Source organism: Oncorhynchus keta, chromosome 36 (assembly GCF_023373465.1).
Source record: "Oncorhynchus keta strain PuntledgeMale-10-30-2019 chromosome 36, Oket_V2, whole genome shotgun sequence".
Lineage (NCBI taxonomy): Eukaryota > Metazoa > Chordata > Actinopteri > Salmoniformes > Salmonidae > Oncorhynchus > Oncorhynchus keta.
The window spans coordinates 2,425,725-2,446,497 of NC_068456.1; the positions used below are offsets into that span (position 1 = coordinate 2,425,725).

At 43.5% G+C, this 20,773-nt stretch overlaps 1 protein-coding gene across 7 annotated transcripts in view; it reads right to left on the reverse strand.

Moving 5' to 3' along the window:
* Nucleotides 1-20,773, reverse strand: part of LOC118369446 (kinesin light chain 1-like) — a 62,679-nt gene that overhangs the window by 11,825 nt on the left and 30,081 nt on the right. For 3 of the 7 annotated variants that reach the window (XM_035753831.2, XM_052498287.1, XM_052498288.1), the window contains exons 4-13: nucleotides 18,323-18,404; nucleotides 17,633-17,861; nucleotides 16,718-16,805; nucleotides 15,811-15,912; nucleotides 15,008-15,181; nucleotides 11,727-11,826; nucleotides 5,837-5,889; nucleotides 5,492-5,559; nucleotides 5,121-5,229; nucleotides 2,891-3,049 (exon numbers count right to left, since the gene is read on the reverse strand). In XM_035753831.2, the coding sequence (XP_035609724.1) occupies nucleotides 2,891-3,049; nucleotides 5,121-5,229; nucleotides 5,492-5,559; nucleotides 5,837-5,889; nucleotides 11,727-11,826; nucleotides 15,008-15,181; nucleotides 15,811-15,912; nucleotides 16,718-16,805; nucleotides 17,633-17,861; nucleotides 18,323-18,404 (1,164 nt within the window). The remainder of the gene's footprint in view (nucleotides 1-2,890; nucleotides 3,050-5,120; nucleotides 5,230-5,491; nucleotides 5,560-5,836; nucleotides 5,890-11,726; nucleotides 11,827-15,007; nucleotides 15,182-15,810; nucleotides 15,913-16,717; nucleotides 16,806-17,632; nucleotides 17,862-18,322; nucleotides 18,405-20,773) is intronic. The other 4 variants (XM_035753834.2, XM_052498289.1, XM_035753832.2 and 1 more) reach the window with 3 other exon arrangements.

The window sequence follows — 20,773 nt, forward strand, 5'->3', positions numbered from 1 at the left end:
ACATTGCTGGACTGTGTTAAAAAAAAGGTGCGCCTCGCAGGCTAGCAGTTGTGGAACATGCGCGTTTGGAGTGGGAGGGCTGCAGTGAGGAGTGGCTGGGTGTGCTAGTAGAAAAAGGCACAGACTCAGACTGGGGATCTCAGGGCAGTACCAGAAACGGGCATCCCAAATGGCACCCTAGTGTTTCCCCTATACCCATTTGGCAGCCGCTGCCAAACATTGAAATGTTTAAATTATGTATTAAATATAGACAAAAAATACAATACTTTATGTGTTATTAGTTTAAGCACACTGTGTTGGTCTATTAGTGTGACTTAGATGAAGGTCAGATCAAACTGTATGACCAATTTATGCAGAAATCCAGGTAATTCCAAAGGGTTCACATACTTCTTCTTGCCACTGTATGTTTGAGTCACTCAGATAGCATAAGAACATGTCTTAAACCATGGCAAAATGTGTATAATTGCAGGAAATTAGCTTTAAAACAAAACATTTCTCTTTTAGAGGCCAAGAGGAGGGCCTCTAAAAATGTTTGGAAGACAATGCCATTTGCCCCCCCCCCTACACTAACGATGAGGTCGCAGTGCCTATTTTGGACGCAACCTAGCAGTAAACTCTCCCGATTTGCTCCTATCGGCAGAATCCCTTCTCACTATCCCGCACCGGTTTAGTCATGGCCCATCGGCAGCAGATCTGTAGCCTGACTTGCCTGCGCAGTAATAGCCCATTAAGTGCAGTAAGTGAGAAGGGGATTAAAGCACACGCCAGAATTTGAAGTCCAGATGTCCAAACAGGGACAAGCAGCCAGCATCTAACAGAGGCATTTCACTGCCAGGCTCAATTGGTTTGGATTCTAACCAGGTTTGGGCCCTTCCAGGGTTGGGGTCAATGGCATTTAAATCCATTCAACTTTCTGAATTGAGTGCATTGAAATGGAACTTCCCCAAACAAGGATGAGTGAAAGGAAAGGGGTTCTGCCTAGTCACTGAATGCATTCAACTGAAATGTTTCTTCCACGTTTAACCCAACCCCTCTGAATCAGAGATGTGCGGGGGACTGCCTTAAATCGACATCCAAGTCGTCAGTGCCGAGGGAACAGCGAGGGCCCTGGCAGAGTGGTGCCAGGAAAATAACCTCTCCCTCAATGTCGACAAAATGAAGGAGCTGATTGTGGACTTCAGGAAAGAGCAGAGGGAGCACGCCCCTATCCAGATCGACAGGAGAAGGTGGAAAGCTTCAAATTCCTCAAGTTACTTAACCCTGCACCTTAGAGACTGCTGCCCTGTATACATAGACATGGAATCAGTGGCCACTTCATAATGGAACACTACTCACTTGAATAATGTTTACATACAGCTTTACTCATGTTAATACTGTATTCTACTCTACTGTATTTTAGTCAATGACACTCCGACATTGCTCATCCTAATATTTATATATATTTCTTAATTCCATGATTTTACTTGTAGATTTGTGTATTGTTTAGATACTACTAGGGGTGGCAGGTAGCCTAGTGGTTAGAGCGTTGAGTCAGTAACCGAAAGGTTGTTGGATCAAATCCTTGAGCTGACAAGGTAAAAATCTGTCATTCTGCCCCTGAACAAGGCAGTATTAACCCACGGTTCCTAGGCAGTCATTGAAAATAAGAATTTGTTCTTAGCTGACTAGCCTAGTTAAATAAGGGTTAAACAAAAATAAATACTGCACTGTTGGAGCTAGGAACACAAGCATTTTGCTACACCCGCAATAACATCTGCTTAGGTTATTGACTGTACGATTGTTTATCCTATGTGTAACTCTGTGTTGTTTTTGTCGCACTGCTTTGCTTCATCTTGGCCAGGTCGCAGTTTTAAATGAGAACTTGTTCTCAACTGGCCTACCCGGTGAAATAAAAATAAAATGTGTATGTGACCAGTAAAATAAATTTGATAACTGCCTTGCTCAGGGGCAGAACGACTGATTTTTAACTTGACAGTTCGGGGATTCGATCTAACAACCTTTCGGTTACTGGTCCAACACTTCTACCCGCCAAGCTACCTGCCACCCCTATACTAATCAAGCTGCGAGCTATCAGATTGACACATTAGCTAGGTAGCTTGGCGGGTAGAAGTGTTGGACCAGTAACCGAAAGGTATAGCCCGATGAATTCTGTAAAAGGGGATTCTGCCTTCCCAGGATGCCCCAGAGTGAACCTGTGCCATTTGTTTCTCCCCTGTTTAAGCAACATCAGCAACATTTAACAAAACCGTTGGATATTAAAAGGAGAAATAAAATACTTCAACAAGCGCCACCCAAAAAATGTAACGCATTCAAAGCCAGCAGTTAAAATGAACAGGAGTTACATATCAGGTTATGCCAGCACTCAATCAGCTTTGCACCTTTCCAAAAAGGATTTACAGGTGACGCTTTGGTGAGGACAGGGCAATAATACAGAGAGCTGGCTGATTATATATATATATATATCTGGAATACAATTCCTTATAGATGCATCTCCAGGACCAGGAGTGAACAGCCTTGATTGCCTTGCACACATACTTTACTACTGATGACACTGTCAGCCTCCCAAATATGTTTCATGCTTCACCCGAAATGTGCGCTTCAGACGACGGTATACTCCCTATCGTGGATTTAACTCCCTCCAGCAAAATGGTTACACACCAATCAAATGCTTTTAAATCCATGATAGGTAGTGTGCAAGTACACACGCCGGGAAAAGTGTGTAGAATTGGTACACAACCACTGTATGCAGTGTACAGTGTTTAAGATTAGGGCTCCGGGGGGTGTGCAACCTGTACCAGCCCATCAGCTCAGCAGTGTATAACTGCTCTGTCCATCATTAAGGCCACCGAAATTTAGGGGACTGAATAAATTGATGTGGATTTGTACTCACCCCGTTCCACTCTACGCCCATACTCACTTCCTCGACGGTCTCAGAGCCGCTCTCGTACTTGACGCCGGACAGACTGTCCCGGCTCCTCCGCCTCTCCCTGTCCCCCTCGCCATCCTTTAAGATCTCCACCACACGTGTCTGTTGGATGGGGTCTATGCCCTGGGGGAGGTTCCAAAGACAATCGCCCCAGACACACACACACACACACACACACACACACACACACACACACACATACTTTAAGAAATCACTAACCTTGAACAATTTAATGGCTTGCTAGTGCATTCTGGTACAGATAGGCTGTGAAATTAGAGTGGAATTACGGGGGTGTTATGTGATATTCGTGCCACTGCCTCAGGCATTCTGCTGGTGCATGGAGACAATGGAGCCACTACAGAGACATGGACACTACAATGACAGTTACATGAGAGTGATGTTAGTAGGGATACATGGAGACTATTGACAGTTCCTGTTATAATTAAACCACTTACTGTGTTGATCTGCATCCAAAGCATGGTAGAGAGAGGAAAAAAATAGCATGAGATTCGTTGCCCAGCCTATGAGCAGGTAGTGCATACTGTACACACTTACGCAATAGATGTGCACTAATAGTTTATTGGTATATGAGGAAATATTTATTCAAATCATACAAGTATCAAGTATTCAAGTATAACAAAAGCATTGTAGCTTTAGGCATATACAGTGACTATAGAAAGTCTACATTTTGGGATTGAGATTAAATCTAATTTTTTGTCATTGATCTACACCAAATACCCCATAATGTCAAAGTGATTTCATTTTTTTTTTAAACTAAAGTAGTAATTTCATAAGTATTCACCTCCTTTGTTTAGACAAGACTAAATTAGTTCAGCAGTCAAATGTGGCTTAAATTATTTTTTTGCATATGTTGATGTTGGGGTGGTGCTGGAGGTGACGAATATGAAACTGGCATTTTTTTTTTTTTTTTTACATTTCCCTTTAACAAATCACAAGTTATATGTATTGACTGTGTGAAATAGAGATTGACATGATTGTTGAATGACTAACCCTTGCTCTGTCCCCCATACAACAACTGTAAAGTCCCTTAAATATCAAGCACATTCAACTACAAAGACCAGGGAGCTTTTCGAAAGCCTCAGAAGGGCAGTGATTGGTAGATGGGTAACAATAAATCCGACATTGAATATATCTTCAAGCATGGTCAAGTAAATAATTATGCTGTGGATGATGTATTAAACCACCCAGACACATCAGTGATGTCACCATGAGACCATTGGTGATTTTAAAACAGCTACAGAGTTCAATGGCTGTGATGGGAGAAAAGAGAATATGGATCAACACATTGTTGTGACTCCAAAATAATGACCCAAATGACAGTGAAAAGAACACAAAATATCCCAAGACATGCATAGGTATGAAACAAGGCACTAAATTAATACTGCATTAAAACAGAGAAAAGGAATACACTTTTTCTAAATCTTTATGTTTGGGGCAAATCCAACAACACTGAGTAACTGCCTATTTACAGTATTTTCAAGCATGGTGGTAGATGAATCATAGTATGGGTATGTTTGACATCGGCAAAGGCTGGGGAGTTTTTCAGGATAAAAATAAACTTGGGAGGCAAGCACAGGCAAAATCATAGAGGAAACCCTGCTTCAGTCTGCTTTACACCAGACACTGGGAGAGGAATTCACCTTTCAGCAACAAAACCAAATCTACACTGTTTCTTACCAATAAGACAGTGAATATTCCTGATTGGCCAATTTACTCTTCACTAAAAATCTGCTGGAAAATCTATGGCAAGCCTTGAAAATTGCAGTCTAGCCATGATCCCAACACCTTGACAGAGCTTAAAGAATTTTGAAAATAATAATTGGCAAATATTGCACAATACAGGTGTGCAAAGCTCTTATGAGACTGACCCAATAAGACTTACAGCTGTAATCGCTTCCAAAGGTGTTCCTAACATGCATTGACTCATGGGGGTGAATACTTCTAATCTAATCAAAGTATATTCATGTTTTATTTTTTCATTCATCTTTAAGAAATATTTAAATGTTTCATTCACTTTGGAATTAGAGCGTATTTTGTGTAGATTGTCGACAAAAAAAATTACAATTAAACCCATTTTAACCCCTTCGTGTCCTGAGTTTACAGTGTCATTCGTGGTCATTTGTGTACATTATACACACTGTGTGAGTATTTATAGCTAAAGTATTATCCTGACCTGCTTGCGGGACCTCATGGCACACTCCTCCAGGGTCTCAGCGGCCTCTAGCTTGCCCTGTCGGCGGTACAGAGCTCCCAGGTTTCTCAAGGTGGTGTTCACTGTCGGGCTAGAGGGTCGACAGACACAGCAGTGGTCACTCATAATGATGACAGGTGTGTGTTCAGTAGGGTACACCGTAGTTTTGCAAGTTCAGAACATGAGATTAATCTCTTAATAACGCTATGCATAATTGACAAAACTACATTGCCCTGTTATATTGAAACCTTTGAAATACATAATCTCAATGTATGTTTGAATAGGGGCAAGACTAATAATGACTTAATGTGTTGTCTCCGCTAAGTCATCCCAATTCATGGCTCTTGGCTCACCTGTTCACTTTGCAGGCCTTGTACCAGCCTCCATACTCGCCGTACGGGGTGTTGTCTCTGTGCTTGCCCTGGAATCAAATCAAAGTCATTGGTCGCATACACAGATTTTCCAATGATATCGCAGGTGCAGCGAAATGCTTATGTTACTAGCTCCAACAGTGTAGTAATTAAAGAGAAGTCTTTAAAGGGAGAAGGAGAGACGAATGGAAGTGGCGAGAGATGAGTGGAACTTCAGACAGTAACTATAACATTCATGCCGTTATACAGGTAGGTGTTATAGAGCTCCACCTAGTATGGCCTTAGGTACACATGTGAGATCAACGTAGGCAAATACACAAAACCCACCTTACTCATCTCCTCTCTCTCTTCGGCGTGCATCCAGATGGGTTTGTTCTCAGCTGCAGATAAAGAGAGCACAGACAGACGTATACAGTGCCTTCTGAATACTTTCCGACCGATTGGAGTTCGCCGCCGACCACTTGGACTTTTCCAAATGTTGTTACATTACAGCCTTGTTCTGAAATGGATTAAGTTCTTATGACTGCAGGGGCAGTATTGAGTAGCTTGGATGAAAGGTGCCCAGAGTAAACTGCCTGCTCCTCAGTCCCAGTTGCGAATATATGCATATTATTGGTATTGGATAGAAAACATTCTGAAGTTTCTAAACCTGTTTGAATGATGTCTGTGAGTATAACAGAACTCATATGGCAGGCAAAAACCTGAGAAGAAATCCAAACAGGAAGTGGGAAATCTGAGGTTGGTTGATTTTCAACCCAGCCCCTATTGAATACACAGTGGGATATTGGTTGTTGCACTTCCTAAGGCTTCCACTAGATGTCAACAGTCTTTAGAAACTTGTTTGAGATTTCTACTGTGATGTGGGACCGAATGAGTCAGAGGTCACGCGATGGTCACGCACATTTCACATGAGGGAGCTGTGTTCCTTTGCTTTTCTGAAGGCAAAGGAATTCTCCGGTTGGAATATTATTGAAGTTATGTTAAAAACATCCTAAAAATGTATTACATACATTGTTTGACATGTTTCTACGGACAGTAACGGAACTTTTTGACATTTCGTTTGCAACTAGGGAACGCGTTTCATGACTTTGGATTTGTTTACCAAACGTGCTAACAAAAGTAGCTCTTTGGACAAAAATGATGGACATTATCAAACAAATCAAACATTTAACGTGGAACTGGAATTCCTGGGAGTGCATTCTGATGAAGATCAAAGGTAAGTGAATATTTATAATGCTATTTATGATGAATGTTGACTACCCAATATGGTGGATATCTTTTTGGCTGCTTTTTTGTCTGAAAGCTGTACTCAGATTATTGCATGGTTTGCTTTTTCCATAAAGCTTTTTTGAAATCTGACACAGCGGTTGCATTAAGGAGAAGTGTATCTACATTTCCATGTCCAACAATTTTATTTTCATCAACATTTATAATGAGTATTTCTGTAAAATGTGGCTCTCTGCAATATCACTGGATGTTTTTGGAACTAGTGAACATAAAGCGCCAATGTATACTGAGATTTTTTGATATAAATATGCAACTTATCGAACAAAACATACATGTATTGTGTAACATGAAGTCCTATGAGTGTCATCTGATGAAGATCAAAGGTTAGTGATTAATTTGATCTCTATTTGTGCTTTTTGTGACTCCTCTCTTTGGCTGGAAAAATGGCTGTTTTCTGTGGCTTGGCTCTGACTTAACCTCTTGGTCCTACCTGGCACGCAGGCGTCCCATCTAGAGCTCTGGAAATGCAAATGCACTACGCTAAATGCTAATAGTATTAGTTAAAACTCAAACGTTCATTACAATACACATGCAGGGTATTGAATTAAAGCTACACTCGTTGTGAATCCAGGCAACAAGTCAGAAAATGCTTTTCGGCGAAAGCATGAGAAGCTATTATCTGATAGCATGTAACACCCCAAAAGACCCCAGGGGACGTAAACAAAATAATTAGCATAGTCGTCGCTACACAAACCGCACAAATAAAATATAAAACATTCATTACCTTCGACCATCTTCTTTGTTGGCACTCCTAGATGTCCCATAATCACTATTGGGTCTTTTTTTCGATTAAATCGGTCCATATATAGCCTAGATATCGATCTATGAAGACTGTGTGATAAACGGGAAAAAATAGCGTTTCATAACGTAACGTCATTTTTAAAATTCAAAAAGTCGACGATAAACTTTCACAAAACACTTCGAAATACTTTTGTAATGCAACTTTAGGTATTAGTACACGTTAATAAGCGATAAAATTCATCAGGAGGCGATGTCAATTCTATAGGTGTCTGTTTCGAAAAAATGTCTTGGAGAGAGCTCGACCAAAACATCCGGTCGGAGACCGGAGGGAATCGATTCCCTTGATTCGGTTAGACCAAGAATCAATTGCGAATCAAATGACAAGACTCTAGACAACGTGTGGCAGCTGTAGGCACTGCAACCTCGGCCTCATTTAATTCGATTCACTTTGAACAATTCCTTGAAGTTGCGGATGGATATTTTTTTCCATTTTCAGTGATCAGATATTCCTGCACTTTTCGATGAAACGCACGTTCTGTTATAGTCACAGCCGTGATTTAACCAGTTTTATAAACGTCTGAGTGTTTTCTATCCACACATACTAATCATATGCATATACTATATTCCTGGCCTGAGTAGCAGGGCGCTGAAATGTTGCATGATTTTTAACAGAATGTTCGAAAAAGTAGAGGGTCGACTTAACAGGTTAACATCATCGTTTGTGGTGCATTTGCTGTAAAGCCTATTTGAAAATTGGACACTAGTGATATTAACAACAATATTACCTTTAAAATTGTATAAAACACATGAGACATATGAGACTTCTGTTTGAATTTGGCGCTCTGCACTTTCACTGGCTGTTGTCATATCAATCCCGTTAACGGGATTGCAGCCCTAAGAAGTTAAATAAAAAAACTCCAGCAATCTATACACAATACCCCATAATGACAAAGCAAAAACAGTGTTACACACACACAGTTCAGACCCTTTGCTATGAGACTCAAAATTGAACTCCGGTGCATCCTGTTTGCATTGATAAACATTGAGATGTTCTTACAACTTGGAGTCCACCTGTGGTAAATTTAATTGATTAGACATGATTTAGAAAATATGTCAGAGCAAAAACCAAGCCATGAGGTTGAAGGAATTGTCCATTGAGCTAAGAGACAGGATTGTGTCGAGGAACAGATCTGGGGAAGGGTACCAGAACATTTATGCAGTATTGAACATCCCCCAAAACACAGTGGCCTCCCATCATTCTTAAATAGAAGCAGTTTGGAACTACCAAGCCTGGCTAAACTGAGCAATTGGGGGAGATGGGCCTTGGTCAGGGAGGTGGCCATGAACCGATGGACACTGACAGAGCTCCAGAGTTCCTTTGTGGAGATGGGAGAACTTTCCAAAAGGACAACCATCTCTGCAGCACTCCACCAATAAGGCCTTTATGGCGGAGTGGTGAAACGGAAGCCACTCCCTCAGTAAAAGGCACATGATAGCCCACTTGGAGTTTGCCAAAATACACCTAAAGACTCTCAGACTACAAGAAACAAGATTCTCTTGAAATCTTTGGCCTTAATGTCAAGCGTCACGTCTGGAGAAACCTGGTACCATTCGTACGGTGTAGCATGGGGGTGGCACCATCATGCTGTGGAAATGTTTTTCAGCAGCAGGGACTGGGAGACTAGTCAGAAAGAAGCGAGGCAAAGATGAACGGAGCAAAGTCCAGAGAACTCCTTGTGAAAACCTGCTCCAGAGCACTCAGGACCTCAGACTGGGGTGAAGGTTTACCTTCCAACAGGACAACAAGCCAAGACAACGCAGAAGTGGCTTTGGGACAATTCTCTGAATGTCCCAGCCAGAGCCCGGACATGAACCCGATTGAACATCTTTGAAGAGAACTGAAAATAGCTCTGCAGCGATGCTCCCCATCCAATCTGACAGAGCTTGAGAGGATCTGCAGAGAAGAACGTGAGAAACTCCCCAAATACAGGTGTGCCAAGCTTGTAGCATCATACCCAGAAGACTTCAGGCTGCCATTGCTGCCAAAAGGTGCTTCAACAAAAGGGTCAGAATATACTTAAGTAAATGTGATATTTGCAAAAATGTCTAAAAATACATTTTTGCTTTGTCATTATGGGATAGTGTGTGTAGATTGACGAGGGGGGTGGGGAACCATTTAATCAATTTCAAGAGAAGGCTATAACGTAACAGAATGTGGAGAAAGTCTCTGAAAGTTTTCAGACCCCTCATGAACTGTATATGCTCTGAGGACCAGGCAGTGCACCTCTCATTTCTATTCTTTAAAGTGTGTGACGCAGCACTCTTCAGACGGAATAAAAGTTGTCATTTTAAAGTGTCATTGTTTCAAACCAATAGGTATTCTGAACTATTAACGATCAAGACTTGGGACTTTCACAAGAAATTGACTGTACCATTAACATTTCTCCTAGAGATGAAATGTAACCTGCTAAATACAGTTTCTCTCATTGAAACTGGACCAATCAAGTAAGTTATTTTGCAAATTGAGACAGAGGTCACAAATATAGTCCATTTTAAGAATAAAAAGACAAAAGATAATATGACACATGGTAAAATTGTTATACTGCACCTACTTTGTCTAAACTTCACGAAACCAACAGAAACAAAGAGTTGCCTTGTCCCAATTCATGAACAAGCCTTGAGGCTTGTTAGAGAATCCACCAAACTCTTTTAGTTTTGCTCTGTCAGCGTTAATGTTCCCTTGTGCCAAGTCGCACTCTTTCTATTTTTGTACCAAAGCGTCATTCCAAAGTAGGATATCGAATCGCTTGAGGCAGACCATTAAATAGCAGAGTTTAACCAAGTTTATTGTAAAAGGAATAAGAGCAAGGAAAGTTCACGTTAAACCAGGAAAACCCCTCTTTATTTTGTTCAGAATGGTCTCTTGAAAAATCCTATCCTGACTGGTGGGCGAGCCTTGCCTTGACGAACCAACGGCACTGTTTAGAACACTGTCCATTTTCTAACCCTGTGTCCGTCAGTGACCCTGCTAGCTGGGGAAAGACGAGCAGTAAGACAAGAGGCATATCGAGAAGATTTGTATGTTGTAAAAACATGACATCTTTCTAAGGGAGCCCTGCCCTACCACCTCCACCAGTTCTGCTCATATCTTGATTATGGAAAACTACAGGTAAATGCCAAAATATTGGAAACACTTGAATAAATGAGGAATACAAAGTATATTGAAAGCAGGTGCTTCCACACAGGTATGGTTCCGGAGTTAATTAAGCAATTAACATCCCATCATGCTTAGGGTCATGTATAAAAATGCCGGGCAGGCTAGCTACTATGACACCAAAGGATCACAAATCCCCCATCCACAGGGCACGGGTGGTCATTGAATGGTTTGATGAGCATGGACACAGTGGAAACCATATAACATAGCTGTCTCAGTCACCAGATCTCAACCCAACTGAACACTTCCGGGAGATTCTGGAGTGGTGCCCGAGACAGTGTTTTCCACCACAATCAACAAAACACCAAATTATTCACTTTCTTATGGAAAAATAGTGTTGCATCCCTCCAGTAGAGTTCCAGACATTTGTATAAATCTATGCCAAGGTGCATTTAAGCTGGCTCATGGTGGCCTAACACCCTATTAAGACACTATTATTATTTGACCCTGCTGGTCATCTATGAACATCTTGGCCATGTTCTGTTATAATCTCCACCCGGCACAGCCAGAAGAGGACTGGCCACCCCTCGTAGCCTGGTTCCTCTCTAGGTTCTGGCCTTTCTAGGGAGTTTTTCCTAGCCACCGTGCTTCTACACCTGCATTGCTTGCTGTTTGGGGTTTTAGGCTGGGTTTCTGTACAGCACTTTGTGACATCAGCTGATGTAAGAAGGGCTTGATAAATACATTTGATTGATTGACTTTGTTGGTGTTTCCTTTATTTGGGCAGTTACCTGTATATTCCCCTTCTGAGGTAAGAGCTTAATTGAAAAGCATTGATGTAGGAAATGCAATTTGGCTCATATCCAACCTTAATTGACTCCACCATATACATTCCTCCTACAGATAACCATAAACGTCTGGTGTAACAACCAGACTGTGGACCTCCTTTCCATAGGTTCCCTGATGATTAACAATATTTCAAATCAGAACCCATCAGATTCGTTGGATCATACAGTAGAACTCAGTTCTTCTTACCATCAACAGATCCAAACTCTTTCTCATGGGCACGGGTCAGAATCTCTTTGTACAGAATCTCAGCCTCTTTGTATTTCCCCTGCTTGAGAAAGCAGGATGCCTGGAGAAGAAAAAAAAAGTACAATGTTGTATCAAAACGAGGGTATTGAATCACAGTGTTCCCTGAAAGAACATGGCCAGTCCAGCCATCCATCCACATATTTCCCAAGTGTAGTTCAGGGGCTCATGAACAATTATATAGCACTGCTGCACCTGCCTCTGGGTCTCAATATAACACCTCAATGAATCATAAAGCAGACAAGATATGAATGGGCGGACGAGACTAGCTACGGGACTCAAAGCTGGTGGAGAATAGACAAAGCTCTAGTGACCTTGTGCAGTGCACCAGTTTGCTTTACATACTAATTGAGACCGTTTTCCCCCTTTTTTAGAGCGACAAGTTCAATTAAATACAAAGCAAAGGTGCCACTGTGTGTAAATCATGCTTTAAATGTGAAGCAAACTCTAAAAGTATCCAATATCGATGGTTCATCCTGACTGAATCAAATTCTGTGTCTTTCAGAATACGAACTTTGAAACTCAACAGCTGAATGTGAAGTGTTGCTTCTATTTACAATCTATCACAACTCTGGGCAAGCATCTTAAGCATCTACAACTAATTACAAGCCACTCCCACAGGAACATAACTAATCTAGGGACACAGAAACCCTGACTCTTTATTTATTTTTATTTCACCTTTATTTAACCAGGTAGGCTAGTTGAGAACAAGTTCTCATTTGCAACTGCGACCTGGCCAAGATAAAGGATAGCAGTGTGAACAGACAACAGAGTTACACATGGAGTAAACAATTAACAAGTCAATAACACAGTAGAAAAAAAGGGGAGTCTATATACAATGTGTGCAAAAGGCATGAGGACGTAGGCAAATAATTACAATATTGCAGATTAACACTGGAGTGATAAATGATCAGATTATCATGTACAGGTAGAGATATTGGTGTGCAAAAGAGCAGAAAAGTAAATAAATAAAAACTGTGGGGATGAGGTAGGTGAAAATGGGTGGGCTATTTACCAATAGATTATGTACAGCTGCAGCGATTTGTTAGCTGCTCAGATAGCTGATGTTTGAAGTTGGTGAGGGAGATAAAAGTCTCCAACGTCAGCGATTTTTGCAATTCGTTCCAGTCACAGGCAGCAGAGTACTGGAACGAAAGGCGGCCGAATGAGGTGTTGGCTTTAGGGATGATAAAGTCGCTCTGGATAAGAGCGTCTGCTAAATGACTTAAATGTAAATGTAATGATCAGTGAGATACACCTGCTGGAGCGCGTGCTACGGATGGGTGTTGCCATCGTGACCAGTGAACTGAGATAAGGCGGAGCTTTACCTAGCATGGCCTTGTAGATGACCTGGAGCCAGTGGGTCTGGCGACGAATATGTAGCGAGGGCCAGCCGACTAGAGCATACAAGTCGCAGTGGTGGGTAGTATAAGGTGCTTTAGTGACAAAACGGATGGCACTGTGATAAACTGCATCCAAACTGCATCCAATTTGCTGAGTAGAGTGTTGGAAGCGATTTTGTAGATGACATCGCCGAAGTCGAGGATCGGTAGGATAGTCAGTTTTACTAGGGTAAGCTTGGCAGCGTGAGTGAAGGAGGCTTTGTTGCGGAATAGAAAGCCGACTCTTGATTTGATTTTCGATTGGAGATGTTTGATATGGGTCTGGAAGGAGAGTTTGCAGTCTAGCCAGACACCTAGTTACTTATAGGTGTCCACATATTCAAGGTCGGAACCATCCAGTGTGGTGATGCTAGTCGGGCATGCGGGTGCAGGCAGCGATCGGTTGAAAAGCATGCATTTGGTTTTACTAGCGTTTAAGAGCAGTTGGAGGCCACGGAAGGAGTGTTGTATGGCATTGAAGCTCGTTTGGAGGTTAGATAGCACAGTGTCCAATGACGGGCCAAAAGTATATAGAATGGTGTCGTCTGCGTAGAGGTGGATCAGGGAATCGCCCCCAGCAAGACCAACATCATTGATATATACAGAGAAAAGAGTCGGCCCGAGAATTGAACCCTGTGGCACCCCATAGAGACTGCCAGAGGACCGGACAGCATGCCCTCCGATTTGACACACTGAACTCTGTCTGCAAAGTAATTGGTGAACCAGGCAAGGCAGTCATCCGAAAAACCGAGGCTACTGAGTCTGCCGATAAGAATATGGTGATTGACAGAGTCGAAAGCCTTGGCAAGGTCGATGAAGACGGCTGCACAGTACTGTCTTTTATCGATGGCGGTTATGATGTCGTTTAGTACCTTGAGCGTGGCTGAGGTGCACCCGTGACCGGCTCGGAAACCAGATTGCATAGCGGAGAAGGTACGGTGGGATTCGAGATGGTCAGTGACCTGTTTGTTGACTTGGCTTTTGAAGACCTTAGATAGGCAGGGCAGGATGGATATAGGTCTGTAACAGTTTGGGTCCAGGGTATCTCCCCCTTTGAAGAGGGGGATGACTGCGGCAGCTTTCCAATCCTTGGGGATCTCAGACGATATGAAAGAGAGGTTGAACAGGCTGGTAATAGGGGTTGCGACAATGGCGGCGGATAGTTTCAGAAATAGAGGGTCCAGCTGATTTATACGGGTCCAGGTTTTGCAGCTCTTTCAGAACATCTGCTATCTGGATTTGGGTAAAGGAGAACCTGGAGAGGCTTGGGCGAGGAGCTGCGGGGGGGCCGGAGCTGCGGGGGGGCCGGAGCTGTTGGCCGAGGTAGGAATAGCCAGGCGGAAGGCATGGCCAGCCGTTGAGAAATGCTTGTTGAAGTTTTCGATAATCATGGATTTGTCGGTGGTGACCGTGTTCCCTAGCCTCAGTGCAGTGGGCAGCTGGGAGGAGGTGCTCTTGTTCCCCATGGACTTCAGTGTCCCAGAACTTTTTGGAGTTGGAGCTACAGGATGCAAACTTCTGCCTAAAGAAGCTGGCCTTAGCTTTCCTGACTGACTGCGTGTATTGGTTCCTGACTTCCCTGAACAGTTGCATATCGCGGGGACTGTTCGATGCTATTGCAGTCCGCCACAGGATGTTTTTGTGCTGGTCGACTCTAACCAAACATGCAAATTCAAACGAACCCACACATGGTTTATATGGGTGTGATTTTGTAAGTGAATGACTATGCACATGATCATTTGGTTTCTAATTGGACAAGTCCAAGTAGTCCCTCTCCCTGTTTCAGTAAATTTTATTTGGTGCCTGTTGAACACTACCCAAGTGTTGCCCAGTAGTACTCACCAGGTTGTTCTTGGTCTTGGCCACATTGGCATCGTCGGGACCCAGTCTGCACTCATAGATCTCCAGGGCGCGGCAGTAGTAGTACTCCACCTCTTCATACTTGCCCTGGTTCTGACACAGCAGGGCCAGGTTGTTCAGCTGCTTAGCCACATCTGGGTGGTCCTTGCCCAGCACCTGAGAGGGACAAAAACATAATAGGTATATGTATTTATACATGTTGTCAGGCAACCAGGAAGGTCAATACAGTATCCATTTAATTATCTATGTGGTTGCATGAACGAATCACATAATTAAAATGGCAAAATAACAGAAATTCAACCAAAACTGTTATAAAACGGTCAAATAAAAATTGCCAAAACATTAACACAAGTCAGTAGCTTTTTCTAAGCATATTATACAACTAGTGCTGCAGGCAGAGAGATTAACTGTTTTGTCTACCATTCAAGTATGTCTCAACCTTTGATTGTGTTCTAATCTGCTTAATTAAATAATATCCCCAAGTCTCTTCCAGCAGTCAACATACGGTTTCTCCACTCAAAAGAAGCACACCTAATAAAACCCAGATCAATATGGAGCGAGCTGTTTGGGGCTCTGAGGCACAGAACGTATCTGCTACGTTACGGCCGCACTGTTCTTTCAAACCCCTCTCTCCTGCCTGGTAATTATAATCATCACGTCACAGGAATATCATTCTGCGAGAGTTTCTATCAGAACTGAGGCCTAGATAAGTGTGTGTTTTCAGGTGATCTGAGCAATATTATGTCAGGGTAGCAATAGATAAGAGGTCCAGGGATATGATCTACCTTTTCTCTTATCTCCAAAGCTCTCTTGCACAGTGGCTCGGCCTCCTTGTACTTGCCCCTCTTTCCATAGAGCACGGCCAGGTTGTTGAGTGTAGCAGCAACCTGGATGACAGGAACAAACACACACAACAAGGATTAGACTACTTGGAGTTGTCACTAACCAGTAACCATTTGTATATAATATCAATATTTCCATCTATGTCGTCAGGTGATGTATCAAGATCATAACATGGATATTGCCCAGTCTAACATGTTTTAGCTATCCGTCACTTGGGTCTGGTATAAGTGAGATTCCTATAGCCAACAGTGTTTTCATTAGTTTGTCTAGAGGACCAGGGAGAGAGAGGGGGAGAGAGGGGCATGGCACCTAGCGCATGCTTCAAATTGACTTCCTCCAACCCTTATTCTTCAACAAAAACATTGCCATCCTTCCTTTCTCTCGACTACACCAGCAGCATACGAGTCTTTGTCCCAAATAGCACCCTACATAAAGCACTCTAGGGGCCCTGGTAAAAAGTATTGTACTAAATAGAGAATATGGTTCTATTTGGGATGCAACCGATTGTTATGGATCATTCTCATGGATGTTGATGAAGTGGTCATAAACCATTTCTCTGTGTGTGAGGTTGTTTTGGAAATGCATTAGCTCTGGGTTTAGGTGAAAGGGTATTGAACAGTTGTGATTGATGACCTTCAGGTAAGAGACTAGCAACATAAATCCATATCAGGAATTGATGTGGATAAAGCAAGAAATGCATATACAGACGTAGTGTGGGACGGTAAGTAAGTCGGGCTTGTGCATTATTGGCTCCCCAGTGACAAAGCCCACCAAGCCATTCTGGCTACTTCCACATATGGGTCAGTCTGTCCACATAGTGTGTTTGTCATGAAGAGGGTCCTTGCTTACAGCAGGGTGGTCTTTGCCGAGAGTCTTCTCCCGGATGGACAGAGCGTCGTTGAGCAGATGGGCAGCCTCTTTGTATTTGTTCTGATCCCTAGAGAGAGAGCGAGAGATCCAATATAATCTCAGCATACAAGCACACCGCAAAGTCATAATGTGCTGTCTTCACTGCATGCATTGAAATGCAGAAATTAAGCCAGAATAGTATATAAGCAATGAAGGATTAATACTACAAATCCTACAAAGACTGCAAATCGGAAAACCTAGCAAGGCAAACTGAACAAAATAACAGGCAAACCATGCAACATTGTCCCTAGGCACAAACTAGGCACAAACAAAACAGAAGAAAACTGAATGAAACAGGGTGGGACTTTGTAGTCTTGTCCAATATAAAAACTTGTTACAAAACACTTTAAAGGCCCAGTGCAGTCAAAATGTAGTCTTTCCTGTGTTTTGCATGATATTGTACAACTGCTGATGAAACAGTAAAAGTGTGAGAACATTTGATCAGTGTTATTTCTTGATAGTTGCCAGTTGAAAATACAAATTTACACAGGACCTACACAGGACCTTCTAATCAGCAGGTTTGCATGGGCAGCAGTGTCGGCGTTCCATGGTGACATCACCATGCGGTAAATTGGTTAACAGGCCAATAAGAGTTCCAAACCATTGCCAATAACATAGTTTTCAGTTTGCCCCTCCCAACTCAGACTACTCTCAGACAGTCCTAGCTAAATTCTTGCATGAGAAGTGTCATGTTTAAAAGCTATTTACGCTCATTTTAAAGTAAGGTACTTCAATTGTTAACCAGAAATGATTTGATATAGAAAAAAATGTCTGCATTGGGTCTATAAATCATTGTCTGCTAGGTGCCCTAATGAACACGACCCTGATATAGATCACGAGAATGCCAGGCCTCACCTGTAGACAAGGGCCAGTATATTGAGCATGGTGGCGACATCAGGGTGGTCGTGTCCGGAGGTCTTCTCCAGGTCCTCCAGGGCCTGTTTGCAGAGGGGCACGGCCACCTCGTAGCGCCCCTGTGAGGCATACTGGATCACCAGATTGTGGAGGGTCCTCAGGCGGGCTGGGATCTCATAGCCTCCCTGTTGGGCTGCGGCCACTGCAGCACTGTTGTGCTGGTGCTGCACTGGGGGGGTGAAGGAAGGAGGGTACACAGAGCAAAGGGCATGTCAACAAGAACACGAAGGACACTGGTTGACCTTGTTATTGGAAACAAACAGTGCAGTGAAAGTGAAAGACTGAAATGTTGCCACAATAAACAAGGTGCAGAGGTAATTGTGTGTGTGTGAGGGAGAAATCTTTTCTACAACAGTGCATTTTTTTGTATTGTAGTTGAGTAGCAGAACTCCAATAATACATTACAAGCCAAGGATCTACAATTATATCTAAGACTGTCCCAAATGGCAGCCTATGGGCCCTTGTCAAAAGTAGTGCACTTGATAGGGTCGAGGGTAGGCTGACATTATTGTTAACCTTTATTTAACCACAGAGGTAACATTGAGATTAACATCTCATTTACATTTGGGAAGAATCCTAAAAAGTACAGAGATGTCATGGACGGCTAGTAATGATGTCAGTGGTTCTTACTGCCTTGGCCTTGCTCCTCTTCATCGTTGGGGAAGAGATCATCCAGAGAGTCCTTTGGTGGCTCGCCGTCCTTCTCCTCCTGCTGAGAGACAGATCACCAGCCCAATTAACACAAGCACTCGACTACCATGAACAGCCACGTAAAATCTGTATATTATATTGTGATCGAGTGAGGGTGGGTGTGTGATGGCCAGTATATTCCTGCTTGTTGGCTACATCTGCTGGCCAGGAGAGAAGGTGGCCCGGAATGGTAAGAGCCTAATTAACCACACCTGAATATAATTAGCTTGGAGGTTGGGTGGTGGCTGTTTTTAACCTGGCTTTGGCCAGATCTGCATGTGTCCCTGGAGCAGCAAGAGCTGAAATGCTGAGCCCTCTAATGCGGAGAGGAATATCAGACCCAACGAGACAAGAACCGACCGGACGTTACTTGGCCGTAGACCTGACCCCAGTAAGAACAAGACTGCTAGATTTCTGTTTTATATGCCGGCAAACAGCTTTGCTGTCCAGTAGCAGAGACGGACCGGAGGAATCATGTAGAAAGGCTCGGTTTTGATTCTGTTTTTGGTTTATATTCTGTTAATTAATAAAAGTCCTGGGTAGTTTCCCTGGAGAAAAGGTCCACCTTGGTCTAAGCTTGTGCTACTTCACATTCTCGTCACTTGTGGGCCAGCCCGGCACCCCTGACCGCTACACTGGTGGAGAATGCAGGCATTAAATCTATGGGTTTGGAGGGCTAAGTGACGAAAGACTGATGTAATTCCATATCATGGAGAACCTCAAGCAGCTGGCTCATGACAGCCAGGCCCAGTATGTCATACACAGGGAGTTCATTACAAATGCTAGGTTCCTGGTCCATTTACAGACCATCACCACTGGTGCTCCACAGGCAACCCCAGCCAGTGGACCCAACCTGGGAAGGCTCCTGCTGAAAATTACAGAGGCGGATGATGTGGAAGCCTACCTCTTGCCTCAGAGAACCGCAACACGGCTAGAGATGCACACCGGTCCTACTATGACCTATCAGATGACCAAGCTAAAGATAACATGGTGGTTAAGGCAGTGATTCTGGCACAGCATGGCTACACGTTGATTAGCCAGGTCTTGAATGGACCCGTGTCCCCATCCAGTCAGTTAGGGCCCAGATGCACTACCTTATGTGGCTGGTGAAGGCTTGTTTGCAGAGTGACCCCTCAGGGCCTAGTGTGGAGGAGAGTGGTAATGGACCACTTCCTTACGGGCCAAGAAGGTGGCCAGCCAGGGCAATCCACAATCCGTGTACCAACTAGTCCTCCTAGTGGAGAGCCACCAGACCACAATGGATATACTGAAGTCTGGTAAGACAGACAAGACTGGGGGTAAGCTAAGGTAACAACCAGAGACCCCTGTCTCACGCTAAGAGGTGGAGTCGCCCTGACAACGGTATGTTCGGGCTAAGCCCAGACCTAAGTTATGCGTGTAGAAATTAACCCATGCCCACCACAGACCCAGTTGGGGAGAGGCCCTGTCACTTAATGACCTGTTGGGAGGAGTCACCAGCCCCCACATTCCCAACCAAAGTTAATGGAAGAGATGCAGAAGCCCCGTTGGACACCAGCAGTAGGGTGTCGTTGATACAGCCACAGCTAGTAGGTGAGCACAATCCTACCCCAGAGAATCCCGTGGCAGTGTCCTGCATTCGTGAGGACACCAAGGAGTATAACACGGCAGTGTGGTTGGGGTAGTGCCCAACCTCCTGGTACACCTTCTGGTGGGTCACGATTGTCCTCCTTTATAAAACTGTTGGGAAGCAGAAGGCCCGGTTCAACTGTCTTCCGCTGGAAGACCCCAACCTCACCCAAGCGAGGAGCCAGGTCACTGAAGTAGATGGAAAGATGATCCCTTGGGTGAGCGAATTAAGATATCTTTGATTTGTGATTAAGAGGCAGCTGTTGTATTATGCTAAATAAGTCAATTCTAAAGTTAACAAACTGTTATTGGTCCAAAGGCAGTATGACCCCACCATATTGCAAATTATACAACTGATGTCCTTGGAGGCAATCTGGGGGTCCAGAAGACAAAAGGACAGGATCCTCTGGTGCTTCTACTGGCTGGGAGTAGTAAGAGCCATGGAGGACTATTGAAGGTTGTGTCCCGAATGGCAACTCAGTGCATCTAAAGCACACATCCTCTAATCCCTCTTCCTATTATAGATGTCCGTTGTGATTCTCTCAAAGGGGACCTGGTGGGGCCTCCGGTGAAGTCCACCAAAGGGCACCAATAGATAGATCCTGGTGATTCTAGACTATGCCACCCGCTAACCATAGACCATTCCCATAAGAACTATTACCTCGAAAGGGATTGCACAAGGAACTGGTGTTGTTCTTCAGACGAGCTTACAAAACTACATCGGCAAGAGATGGGGGAACAAGTGGACCAGAGCAGGGACCTCTCTCCCTTCCCAGGGTGCAC